Genomic DNA, 13,614 nt, shown 5'->3' with positions numbered 1-13,614 from the left:
CAAGTATTCAAAGGTAGTAGGACAACTTGAGGGGATTGCAATTGCAGGTAAGTGTAAGATGATGGTAATTTAGGGTTACCAAGAAGCCTTGGTAACCAGGAAAATGCAGCAGAACATAGATAATAACTGATAAAGAAGAGATTGACGTCACAAAGAGATAAACACTAGATGAAAAGCTGCCAGAGCAGGAGGAGATGATGGAAAAACTAGAGAGTACCAGGACATCAAGATGAAACTATTGAAGTTCAAGGTGTTAAAAAATACAGCAACAGTGTAGCTTCAGGACTGGAACCAAATATAATTGTGAAACCTTGAAGTGTAGATGAGAAACCTCTTTTATATTATGCTTGTAGCTTAAGCATGTGCTATGATCTGTGGCATTCTGTGCATGAGCAAAGTAACAACACTGTACTCTAGCACATTTGCAGGGATCAGTTTGGTAGCTCCTCAACCTCAATGAACCTCTAGACATCCATACAGCTCCTGAAGTGGGGGCTTCCTGCAACTCCGGCTTCTGTGTGCTCTTCTCACTTGTTCTGCAACAGCAGGTTCTGAACTTCTTGCAGCTTTCGGAACCCACTAGAACTCTTGATCTGACTGAACCTTCTAGACTAGGGATGTCCAACTGGTCGATTGCGAACTACCAGTAGCTCGCCAACTCCCTTTGAGTAGCTCCGGGCCTTGTATTTACTAAAACTATTAAGACTTTATTTGAAAATATAAACATGTTATTTTTTTCATTGTAATAGTCATTATTTCGGAAGCAGGCCTCTTATTATTTGAGGGACACACTGCCTTCCATGCTGCAGCAACGGAATGCTCCAGGTTCTGGCTTGTTGCTTGTCCCGGGGGGAAATGACACAAGCAGCAGTCAATCACCATTGTCTTGTGAGAGGCTTGGGTCTGCGGCTATAGGCATCCAGCACACAGTCTTTCCATCAGGCTGCAGAGAGCAGAGCCTTACACTCAGCAGTGCCTTAATCCTTTCTTCACCTCTGCACTGTATTATTATGCTAAAATAAGAATTGCGGTTAAATGAATTATGAGAGCTTGAGAGCATGATGCTGTGAGCGAATGCTTTTTACTGGAAGAAAAATAAAATGGAGTTAACTTAATCCTTAACTCTTCATTTTAATTGTCTCCCATTTAAAAGTGTCACATCAACAAACAGCAGGCATCTTGCTCCCAGTAGATGATGGATTGGTGCCATATATATAAGAGAAAAAATAGTCATTGTTTTAAAAGGGAGGAATTGAAAGTGAAGAAAAATGTTTCATAAAACATTAAGGGCCTCATTACAACCCTGGCGGTCAAAGACCGCCAGGGCTGTTTTGGAGATTGTACCGCCAACAGGCTGGCGGTCCAATCTTGCGGATTACGACCGAGGCGGAAGCGCCGTGGTCGCACCGCCGGGACGGGCGGTTTACTGCCATGGTTGTCCCGGTGGATTTAATCCGCCATGGAAAGGCTGGCGGGAGGGGGATTTGTGGGGCCCCTCGGTGCCCCTGCACTGCTCATATACTTGGCATGGGCAGTGCAGGGGCCCCCAGGCACAGCCCCACACTGCTTTTCACTGTCTGCACTGCAGACAGTGAAAAGCTCGACGGGTGCAACTGCACCCGTCGCACGGCCGCAACACCGCCGGCTCCATTAGGAGCCGGCTCCCATATTGCAGCCGACATCCCCACCGGCCTAGCGGGATGTCAAAATGGGGCTGGCGGAGTGCGCCCGCATTGGCGGCCGCACGGCGGTTAAATCTTGGCAGGCGGCAGTGGCCGCCCACCAAGGTTCAAATGAAGCCCTAAATCTTAATGTTTTATGAAACCATTTTTTCCGCATTCAGTTATGTCAATTATGTCTTCTGAAACATTTTTCTTCACTTACATTCTGTTCTAAATATGGCACCATGCCTACCAGCTGCTGGGAAAAAATGTCTGCTGTTTGTAAAGGTGATACTTTTAAATGGAAGAAGATTAACATGAAGAGTTTTGTGGAATCCGTTTAAGCATAAAGTTAACTCTTCCTTTAAATAGTTGCCTTTGCAAACAGCAGGCACTGTGCTCCTAGTAGCCGGTATCACAGTACCATAGATATAACAGAAAAATACAGTCATTTTTAGGGTCGAGGCTGCGAGTTCATGTGCTAGCGCATGTGCTTTGCTTGCTAGAATCTGTGGTGTACAGTAAAGGGCTTGGATTGGATTGGAGTGGGAGTTGGAGTGGGATGGGGTGGATTAGATTGGGGGGGTTGAACTGGGGTTGTGTGGATTGGAGTGAGGTGGGCTGGACTGTATTGAGGTAAGGTGGATTGGACCGGCGTGGGGTGAAGTGGATTGCAGTGGGTTGGATTGGATTGGCGTGTGGTGGATTGGATTGGTGTGTGTCACGCAAGCCAACAAATGGTGAGCAACAGGTGGGCTCCAAGCTACTGAACTACTTTGACATTCCAACAAATCCACTGTATGACATTCTACTCCCCCCATTAGACTCTAACACTCCACGCAACTAACTTATAGCCATGCCAAACAGCAGCCACACTGATGTACAACATGGCAAAACACATTGCCAAAGCCAATAGCTCTTGCGTAGGCAAGACCTATTGGCATTGCCAGTGCTTGTTTCAATGGGACAAATTTGGAGTGAAGAAAAATGTTCCTTATTGTTTCTTCACTCCAGAGTTCTCCCAAAAAATGGCTGTATTTTTATTTTTATTGTTTTCTGTTAGGAATCAGATGTTTCACACTTGCAAGCAGAGCATGAGAGTGGATCCAAGGTCTGTGGGCCACAAAGTGGAGTCCCATGGCGAGGCATTCTTCCCAAACACCTCCACCTCAGTCTTGGCAGAGTTCAATTTGAGGAAATTAGATTTCATCCAGGTGGCCATGTCTGTTGTGTATGTGGTGAACTTGTTCTTGGTGGTTGGTGTTTTGTCCAAGAGTGACAGCATCAGTTGTGTGTGCTCGGCGTAAGTGAGGATGTTTATGTTGTGAGCTTTTACGACATCGGCCGGCGGGGTCATGTAGATGTTGAAGAGCATTGGGCTGAGAGAGGAGCAATGCGGGACTCCACAAATAAGATGTTGTGCTTCAGAGGCAAAGGGGTCATTATGTATTCATGTATGGGGCACAATCACACATGGAGATGAGGTAGTCCAAACCGCTTGAACATGTACGTCTTCTGACGCAGAAGGGAATGGCATGCGGCTCAGAGTATCAGTAACCATAATAGATAGTTCTTGCAGAGATGAGAGAATTCAGAAACTTTGCTATCTAATCTTTCCAGGAATTCAACAAAAGACTGATCTCATTCTAGCAAAACACAAAAGTTAAAGGACATGGGCTTTGTACTTGAACATTATTCAGGAATTTACAAATTATTGTGAACTCACATAAGTTCATATAAGGAGTCATCCATTACAAACAAAACAAAATGCAACACTTCAATAGAGAAGGACCCATTGCACCCAGACTATTACTTCATGAAGTATCCCTGCATAAAATAAAATTTTGCCATAATCTTTGTACTCCTGAAAGAAACCTGAATTTGGTATTGGTCTGCTGGCAGACTAAACTAATTAAAACTTTCCCTTTTGAGGGAGTGTATGGGAGCTGGATTATTCATGAGCCATCCCACATCTTTAAACACTTGTAAGACCATGCCTGTTTTGTTATGTGAATCTTTATGATTGTTTTTACCTACTATTTCTATAGTTGAATTTCCCTACCTAGACACAGGTTGCTTTGGAATAAGGCAATGCCCATCCATATGAGGTAGGTTGCCTCATTGGTCAAGACCAAACAGAATGTCCTCTTTTCTCATTGTCTCTCTTAATGGTGAGATTTGCCTGGAGAGCAGGGCAGGGCGTCAGAGAGCTAAGTATGTGCTCTAGCCAGGCATGACTTAATAAACATGGGCATAGCAAGTGATGGTCATCCTATTTTTCATTGATCTCTTGACTTTCCCCAAAGACTGTATTTTCCTGTATCCGAACTAATACCAATTATTTGCAGTACAGTGATAGCGACTGAGTGATTATCTCTCGACTATAACGTTTTTTTTAAATGAAAGGAAAGTGAATGATCCGATTCCCTCCATTTCCATGTGGCTGAAAGAGGTTCCTATGTGCGTTTGTTACAAGTACATCCCTGTAGCTCTTATTGAAAGAAAACTATTGGGAAATGTTACACTTACATGACTGTCCCATTCACCACTTTTCTTGTTTGATTTCAGGCTGTCTTCAGCAGGATCCCCATTGGATTTATTCCTCTTGGAGCGACCAGCACTCTGAGCCACACGTTGTACCCTCAGAATGACAATAAAGTCAAGTAAGCATTATTTGTTTGTATGCTGATCATAGGCTGACATCTGATGATGAGTAGTGTTGAGTAATGTAAGTGATGCAGATTTACTGTTGTGTTTGCAGATTGTGCGCTTTACAGCGCCTTGTGTGGTTAATGCATTGTAACAGTCACACTTTAGTGTGACAAGAGTTTGGAAAAGGTGTGATGTTTATGATTTTATTTAACAGTGGCTAGGGGTTGAGTTGTGGTGAAGTCAGTGATCAAGGGAGAGTTTGACTATATTTCTTTTATACATGTGCTGTACTTAAGAAGAGAAAGTGAAGTATGGCACCACAGTATAAAAATTTAAATTAAAGTAGTGGAAGATACAAATCCTATGCTTCTGAGAAGAAACAAAGTATAATGCAACTGAACCTCGTAAAAGTGCATTAGGTAACACTTAAGTGTACTAGTAGAGGGAGTGGTATTTGTTAATGTACAGTAGAGGCCAACTGGGGAACCTTTCTCAAAAGACCACTAAACGTGATTGTGAGGGCACAGTGATTTTTTTGTATTATCTAAATGTCTGTGAGATTCTTAAACTATAATTAACCGTCCAGTTAATGCACATGAGCTCATCTTTCCTGAATGAAAATACAGCTCAAACTAAGCAACTCAGATGTTTTTTCCTAAAGTAGAAGAGAGGCCAGATGGACTGTTTCTGTAACGAAGAGAATAAACAATGCTAGCATGTGGTCTTTACAAAACAGTAAGTGAATACATACCAGATGTTGATGAGGTCATCTTGAATAGCAAAAACAGCATACAATACACTAGAATCTGGTGAGATTGTGTTTCCAATAAATTAGCCCATACTTGTTTCTCAGTGAATAATCAATTACACTATGGAATCCAGCAGGAGTGCTTTAGCGTGCAAATGTTCTACAGACTTTATGATATGGTGATTGTATGGCTTCTCTTGTTAGGCTGTACATTATATTTTTAATAAATAATTTTACTGGTTTTATACCAGTGACTAGACATACAAACGTCATGCTCCAGTATCATCATAGGATCAAGGCATTACATATCCAGATTACATGTGGTATAATATGTTACATTCATTCATGCATTACAGGGAGTGCAGAATTATTAGGCAAATGAGTATTTTGACCACATCATCCTCTTTATGCATGTTGTCTTACTCCAAGCTGTATAGGCTCGAAAGCCTACTACCAATTAAGCATATTAGGTGATATGCATCTCTGTAATGAGAAGGGGTGTGGTCTAATGACATCAACACCCTATATCAGGTGTGCATAATTATTAGGCAACTTCCTTTCCTTTGGCAAAATGGGTCAAAAGAAGGACTTGACAGGCTCAGAAAAGTCAAAAATAGTGAGATATCTTGCAGAGGGATGCAGCACTCTTAAAATTGCAAAGCTTCTGAAACGTGATCATCGAACAATCAAGCGTTTCATTCAAAATAGTCAACAGGGTCGCAAGAAGCGTGTGGAAAAACCAAGGCGCAAAATAACTGCCCATGAACTGAGAAAAGTCAAGCGTGCAGCTGCCACGATGCCACTTGCCACCAGTTTGGCCATATTTCAGAGCTGCAACATCACTGGAGTGCCCAAAAGCACAAGGTGTGCAATACTCAGAGACATGGCCAAGGTAAGAAAGGCTGAAAGACGACCACCACTGAACAAGACACACAAGCTGAAACGTCAAGACTGGGTCAAGAAATATCTCAAGACTGATTTTTCTAAGGTTTTATGGACTGATGAAATGAGAGTGAGTCTTGATGGGCCAGATGGATGGGCCCGTGGCTGGATTGGTAAAGGGCAGAGAGCTCCAGTCCGACTCAGACGCCAGCAAGGTGGAGGTGGAGTACTGGTTTGGGCTGGTATCATCAAAGATGAGCTTGTGGGGCCTTTTCGGGTTGAGGATGGAGTCAAGCTCAACTCCCAGTCCTACTGCCAGTTCCTGGAAGACACCTTCTTCAAGCAGTGGTACAGGAAGAAGTCTGCATCCTTCAAGAAAAACATGATTTTCATGCAGGGCAATGCTCCATCACACGCGTCCAAGTACTCCACAGCGTGGCTGGCAAGAAAGGGTATAAAAGAAGGAAATCTAATGACATGGCCTCCTTGTTCACCTGATCTGAACCCCATTGAGAACCTGTGGTCCATCATCAAATGTGAGATTTACAAGGAGGGAAAACAGTACACCTCTCTGAACAGTGTCTGGGAGGCTGTGGTTGCTGCTGCACGCAATGTTGATGGTGAACAGATCAAAACACTGACAGAATCCATGGATGGCAGGCTTTTGAGTGTCCTTGCAAAGAAAGGTGGCTATATTGGTCACTGATTTGTTTTTGTTTTGTTTTTGAATGTCAGAAATGTATATTTGTGAATGTTGAGATGTTATATTGGTTTCACTGGTAATAATAAATAATTGAAATGGGTATATATTTTTTTTTTGTTAAGTTGCCTAATAATTATGCACAGTAATAGTCACCTGCACACACAGATATCCCCCTAACATAGCTAAAACTAAAAACTACTTCCAAAAATATTCAGCTTTGATACTAATGAGTTTTTTGGGTTCATTGAGAACATGGTTGTTGTTCAATAATAAAATTAATCCTCAAAAATACAACTTGCCTAATAATTCTGCACTCCCTGTATAGTCCCATTCTGTAATAATCACACCATTTGCTTCAATCTTGGTGTGTCTGTAGGGACATCCTCTGGCGCTGTAAATGGATTCTTCCTGTTTTGTGCACCCCTCCATATCCCTTCACCATATTGCCATATTGTGAGAAGGGTCCCAGTAGCAACTATCCACAGGCAATGTCTCTGTTTGCTACCATTGTGGCTATACCCACCATGATGCACTCCTCTCAGGTCCTACCTAGATCATCCAAAGAGCTAGGCAGGGCCGTCCTAGCCATCAATTTGATCAGAAGCCCAAGATCTAGGTCAGAGCCCCCCCAATCAAGTGTCAGAAGTCAACAACCTTGGAGCACTGCCAGACCATGTGAAAACAAATCTGTGTCCAGCAAGGTTCAATTAAAGCAGGCTGGGTTTGGGGACTTTACATGCTGCAGCATGTATTGTGCCACCCATGGGAGCCAATGCAAAATGTGTCTGCAGGCCTACCATTGCAGCCTTCGTGAAAAGGTGCATGCACTCTTTAACCACAGGTCACTGCAAGTCCACACCTTTGACAAGCCACCCTAGCCCAAAGGGCAGGGTGCAAGTATCTGTGTGTGAGGCCACCCCTGAATAAGCAGAGGTGCCCCTACGAACTCCAGCTCCTTTTTCCTGGACTTCCTGAGTGTTGGGAAGCCATTTTATTTGTATACTGGACACAGGCCAACCTGTGTCCATCTACATAATGTTAACTCCGAACCTAGGCATGTTTGGTATCAAACATATAGGAATCCTACCCCAATACAGTTGCCAGTATTGGTTGTATGATTACATGCACTCTGGGGGCTCCTTAGAGGACCCCCAGCATTGCTCCTACCAGTCTCCTGGGGTTTTCCAGGCAGCCCACGGTGCTGCCACCCCACAGACAGGTTTCTGCCCTCCTGCTGCTTAGCCTGCTCAAGCAGACGAAGGCAGAACAAAGGATTTCCTTTGGGAAAGGGAGACAACACCCTCTCCCTTTGGAAATAGGTGTTACATGGCTTGGGAGGGGTAGCCTCCCTAAGCCACCTGTATGGTTTGAAGGGCACATTTTGTGCCCTCCTTGCATAAACCTAGTCCCACCCCCCCCGGTCATTGCTCTGCTGCGAAACTGGAGAATGGAGATGGGAGTAACCATTCTCCTGTCCATCACCAACCCAGGGGTGGTGCCCAGAGATTCTCAAGGTCGCCAATTGATTCTGCCATCTTGAATCCAAGGTGGGCAGAGGTCCCTGGGAGCATCTGAGTTGTCAGATCAGGCATCTGACGTCACAACCCCCTCCTGATAGGTAGTCTCCCTGCTAGGTGATCAACCCCCCTTCATGTACAATATTCCAGCAGGACTCCTCTGCATTATTTACTTCATCTTCCACGAACCAACAATCTGCAACTCCAGCGATGACTCTGCTCTGCAACATTGTTTCTCAGACTCCTTCCAGCAACTGCAACATTGCCCTGGCTGTGTATCCTCTGAGGGCGATGAGCCTTCAGCCTGCACAAGAAGAAATCTTCCTTGGAGTGAAGAAGTCACTCCCCTGCATACGTAGACACCAACTGCAACAATGTCCGGCTGCGTGGATCTTCTTTCCTGCAAAAGAGCGTTGATCCTGCAACACAGGTGGTGGACTGGAGTGGTCCCCTCGGTCCTCTCTACCAGCTGTCCAACTTGGGAGACAGTGAGCCCTTGCCTTTACTTGCAGGATAGTACCCCTTTGCACCGCAGCTCTTGCAGCTACCAAGGCTTGTTTGTTCCTCCTCCAAGGAATCGTCCGGCTCTGTGTTACCCCCGGCCTCCAGCACTGTTCTGTGCTTCTCCAACGACGTGGAACTCCTCTCCAGGTGTGCTGAGTGGGCCTCACTGCGTCTCCTGTGCCTACTGCCTGTGAGTTGACTGTGGGGGCTGCATCCTCATCTTCCGACTCTCCTCACTGCTGAGGGTCACCTGGGACTCCCCTCCTTATCCTTGCTGGTCGCTGGCAGCTCTGCAACTCTTCGCCTGTGACGTTTGCCCTTGCCAAGGCTTGTTGGTGGTTTTCCAACACCACTGACTGACTAACTCTTCTTCCGTCATGGCACATTGCCTGCATCACTTCTGGAACTCTTTTCCTGCTCCAGTGCTGCACAGCTGACTCCTTGTCTCCATCGTCAAACCTGGTCCGTCTCCAGAAGAGTGGGTAGTGGCTCCTGCCACAACTGGACACTCCAACTTGAACTGGACTTTGTCCCCTTCTTTTGTAGGTCCTCTTCTATCAGGATCCATCTTTGATTTCTTCCAGTCTTGCCTGGGTCTTGCACAGTCCTTTTCCAAAGTTTACCCGTTGGTTTGGGGAAACCAAGGTACTTACCTCTTCTCTCCTGGTCGCTGGGGGCAACTTGGTACTTACCTTTTGAGGTTCTTAATTCCTCCAGCTCCCCTCTACAGATTCCACTTCCTTGGGTGGGGGACTGCCTTTCATATTCCACTTACTTAGTATATGGTTTGGTCTCCCCCTATTACCTTCACTATTTTCTATTATTTTTACTATTTGCTATTGTTTATTATGCTAATCACTGACTTCTTATGTATATATAATAGTGTGTTTACTCACCTCCTAGTGGAATATTGTATACACAGTATTTTAGTATTTGTGTTACCATAATAAAGTACCTTTAGTTTTGTAACACTGTGTTCGATGGCATCTGTCGCTGTAGATACGCATGTTCTGCAATAGCTCGCCATCTGGTGTTGGGCCGGAGTGTTACAAGTTGTTTTTCTTCGAAGAAGTCTTTCGAGTCACGGGACCGAGTGACTCCTCCTTTTGTCTCCATTGCGCATGGGCGTCGACTCCATCTTCGATTGTTTTTTTTCCGCCATCGGGTTCGGACGTGTTCCTGTCGCTCCAAGTTTCGGAACGGAAAATTAGCTAATTTCTGAAGATTTTCGTCGGTATTGTTGCGTTCGGGATCGGCGTACTTAGATTCCACACCGCATTGAAGATCGAAGAGCTCCGGTGCCCTTCGGGGTAGTTTTTTCGATCCTCCGTCGGGGCCTGGTCGGCCCGACCGCGTGCTGAAGAACGCCGATGGAACGGACCCCGTTCCGTTTCTGCCCCAAATGCCACAATAAATACCCCTACACAGACCAACACTTGGTCTGCAACCTGTGCCTGTCACCTGAGCACAGCGAAGACACCTGCGAGGCCTGTCGTGCGTTCCGGTCCCGAAAAACTCTCCGAGACCGTCGAGCCAGAAGACTTCAGATGGCGTCCGCGCCGACAGCCCAACGGGAGTTCGAGGAACAGGAAGAGGAAGGTACCTTCTCGATCCAAGACTCAGACTCCGAAGGATTCGACGACACACAAACCGTGAGTAAGACGTCGAAATCCACTCAGAGGAACATTTACAAGGCCCAGGGGACGCCACTGCCACCAGGCCATGGCTCGACCCATAAATTCGGTGACCGACCGTCGGCACCGAAAAAGGCCCAAACAGTGCCGAGATCGTCCGACTCCGGTCGAGACACCGGCACGCAGCCTTCTCGGGACCGAGAAAGTGCTGGAGACAAGCCTCGACACCGAGATGCCGGTGTGGACACGGCTCGACGCCGAGACAGCGGCACCGAAACAGATCGACGGCGAGAGGTTTCGGCCCCGAAAAGAAAAAAAGTCACCTCGGAGCCGAAAAAACACGCAGACAAAGTTTCGATGCCGAAACAAACTGCAACAGATCCAGCTTCAGGCTCTTATACAGAAGAGCACTCGCTAACCTCCCAAATGCAGAAGCATAGGTTTGAGGAAGAGCTACAAGCAACTGATGTGGACCATACGCAAAAGCGTATCTTCATTCAGCAGGGGACAGGAAAAATAAGCACCCTTCCCCCCATTAGGAGAAAGAGAAGGTTGGAGTTCCAGACGGAACAAACACCACAACCAAAAGTGGTGAAAAGAGTTACACCACCACCCTCTCCTCCGCCCGTGATTAACGTTTCACCAGCACAAACTCCATCACTCTCCCCAGCTCACACCACCATGAGCCAGGGTGACCAAGATCAGGACGCATGGGACCTATACGACGCCCCAGTGTCAGATAACAGTCCGGAGGCATACCCTACGAAGCCATCTCCACCAGAAGACAGCACCGCGTACTCTCAAGTGGTGGCTAGAGCAGCACAATTTCACCACGTAAGCCTCCACTCAGAACAGGTGGAGGATGATTTCTTATTCAACACACTCTCCTCCACCCACAGCTCATACCAAAGCCTGCCTATGCTCCCTGGTATGCTCCGGCACGCAAAAGACATCTTTAAGGAGCCGGTCAAAAGTAGGGCAATCACACCAAGGGTGGAAAAAAAGTATAAGCCGCCTCCTACGGACCCGGTTTTCATCACTACACAGCTGCCACCAGACTCTGTCGTTGTAGGAGCAGCTAGGAAAAGGGCCAACTCTCACACATCTGGAGATGCACCACCCCCAGATAAAGAAAGCCGCAAGTTCGATGCAGCTGGTAAAAGAGTCGCAGCACAAGCTGCAAACCAGTGGCGCATCGCGAACTCCCAGGCACTACTTGCGCGCTATGACAGAGCCCACTGGGACGAGATGCAACATCTCATTGAACATCTGCCCAAGGACTTACAAAATAGGGCAAAACAAGTGGTTGAGGAGGGACAGGCCATTTCCAACAACCAGATCCGCTCCTCCATGGACGCTGCAGATACAGCTGCACGGACAATTAATACATCTGTAACTATCAGAAGGCATGCATGGCTCCGAACGTCTGGATTTAAACCAGAGATTCAACAAGCAGTTCTCAATATGCCTTTTAATGAAAAAGAACTGTTCGGTCCAGAAGTGGACACAGCGATTGAGAAACTCAAAAAAGATACGGACACTGCCAAAGCCATGGGCGCACTCTACTCCCCGCAGAGCAGAGGGAATTACAGCACATTCCGTAAAACGCCCTTTCGAGGGGGGTTTCGGGGTCAAAGCACACAAGCCAGCACCTCACAAGCCACACCGTCCAGTTACCAGGGACAGTATAGAGGAGGTTTTCGGGGACAATATAGAGGAGGGCAATTCCCTAGAAATAGAGGAAGATTCCAAAGCCCCAAAACCCCTACTACTAAACAGTGACTCACATGTCACTCACCCCCTCCACACAACACCAGTGGGGGGACGAATAGGTCATTATTACAAAGCATGGGAGAAAATCACTACAGACACTTGGGTTCTAGCAATTATCCAACATGGTTATTGCATAGAATTTCTACAATTCCCTCCAAACATACCACCAAAAGCACAAAATTTAACAACACACCATTCCAATCTCCTGGAGATAGAAGTGCAGGCACTATTGCAAAAGAATGCAATCGAATTAGTGCCAAACACACAAATAAACACAGGAGTTTACTCACTGTACTTTCTGATACCAAAGAAGGACAAAACACTGAGACCAATCCTAGACCTCAGAGTAGTGAACACTTTCATCAAATCAGACCACTTCCACATGGTCACACTACAAGAAGTATTGCCATTGCTAAAACTACACGACTACATGGCAACTTTAGACCTCAAGGATGCTTATTTCCATATACCAATACACCCATCGCACAGGAAATACCTAAGGTTTGTATTCAAAGGAATACATTACCAATTCAAGGTACTGCCTTTCGGATTAACAACCGCACCAAGAGTCTTTACCAAATGTCTAGCGGTAGTCGCTGCACACATAAGAAGGCAGCAAATACATGTGTTCCCATATTTGGACGACTGGCTAATCAAGGCCCATTCGTTCATACAGTGCTCAAATCACACAAATCAGATCATACAAACCCTCTTCAAACTCGGGTTCACAGTCAACTTTACAAAATCCAACATTCTGCCGCGCAAGGTACAACAATACCTAGGAGCCATAATAGACACATCAAAGGGAGTAGCCACTCCAAGTCCACAAAGAATTCAAAATTTCAACACCATCATACAACGCATGTATCCAACACAAAAGATACAGGCAAAAATGGTATTACAACTCCTAGGCATGATGTCTTCATGCATAGCCATTGTCCCAAACGCAAGACTGCACATGAGGCCCTTACAACAATGCCTAGCAGCACAGTGGTCTCAAGCACAGGGTCACCTTCTAGATCTGGTGTTAATAGACCGCCAAACTTACCTCTCGCTTCTGTGGTGGAACAACATAAATTTAAACAAGGGGCGGCCTTTCCAAGACCTAGTGCCACAATTCGTAATAACAACAGATGCTTCCATGACAGGGTGGGGAGCACACCTCGATCAACACAGCATACAAGGACAATGGAACGTACATCAAACAAAACTGCATATCAATCACCTAGAACTTCTAGCAGTTTTTCAAGCACTAAAAGCCTTCCAACCAATAATAGTTCACAAATACATTCTCGTCAAAACAGACAACATGACAACAATGTATTATCTAAACAAGCAGGGGGGGACGCACTCCACGCAGTTAAGCCTGCTAGCACAAAAAATTTGGCATTGGGCAATTCACAACCAAATTCGCCTAATAGCACAGTTTATACCAGGGATCCAAAATCAACTCGCAGACAATCTCTCTCGAGATCATCAACAGGTCCACGAATGGGAAATTCACCCCCAAATTCTGAACACTTATTTCAAACTCTGGGGA

General features: G+C 45.8%; 1 protein-coding gene across 1 annotated transcript in view; it reads left to right on the top strand.

Annotated features, from left to right (window-relative positions):
- Positions 1 to 13,614, top strand: part of AGK (acylglycerol kinase) — a 188,742-nt gene that overhangs the window by 79,618 nt on the left and 95,510 nt on the right. Inside the window, exon 7 of the mRNA XM_069227974.1 lies at positions 4,230 to 4,324. Within this exon, the coding sequence (XP_069084075.1) occupies positions 4,230 to 4,324 (95 nt within the window). The remainder of the gene's footprint in view (positions 1 to 4,229; positions 4,325 to 13,614) is intronic.

Source organism: Pleurodeles waltl, chromosome 4_1 (genome assembly GCF_031143425.1).
Source record: "Pleurodeles waltl isolate 20211129_DDA chromosome 4_1, aPleWal1.hap1.20221129, whole genome shotgun sequence".
In the NCBI taxonomy this organism is placed as follows: Eukaryota; Metazoa; Chordata; class Amphibia; order Caudata; family Salamandridae; genus Pleurodeles; species Pleurodeles waltl.
Note: the sequence above shows the minus strand (reverse complement) of the source record. Positions and strands in the feature narration are given on the sequence as shown.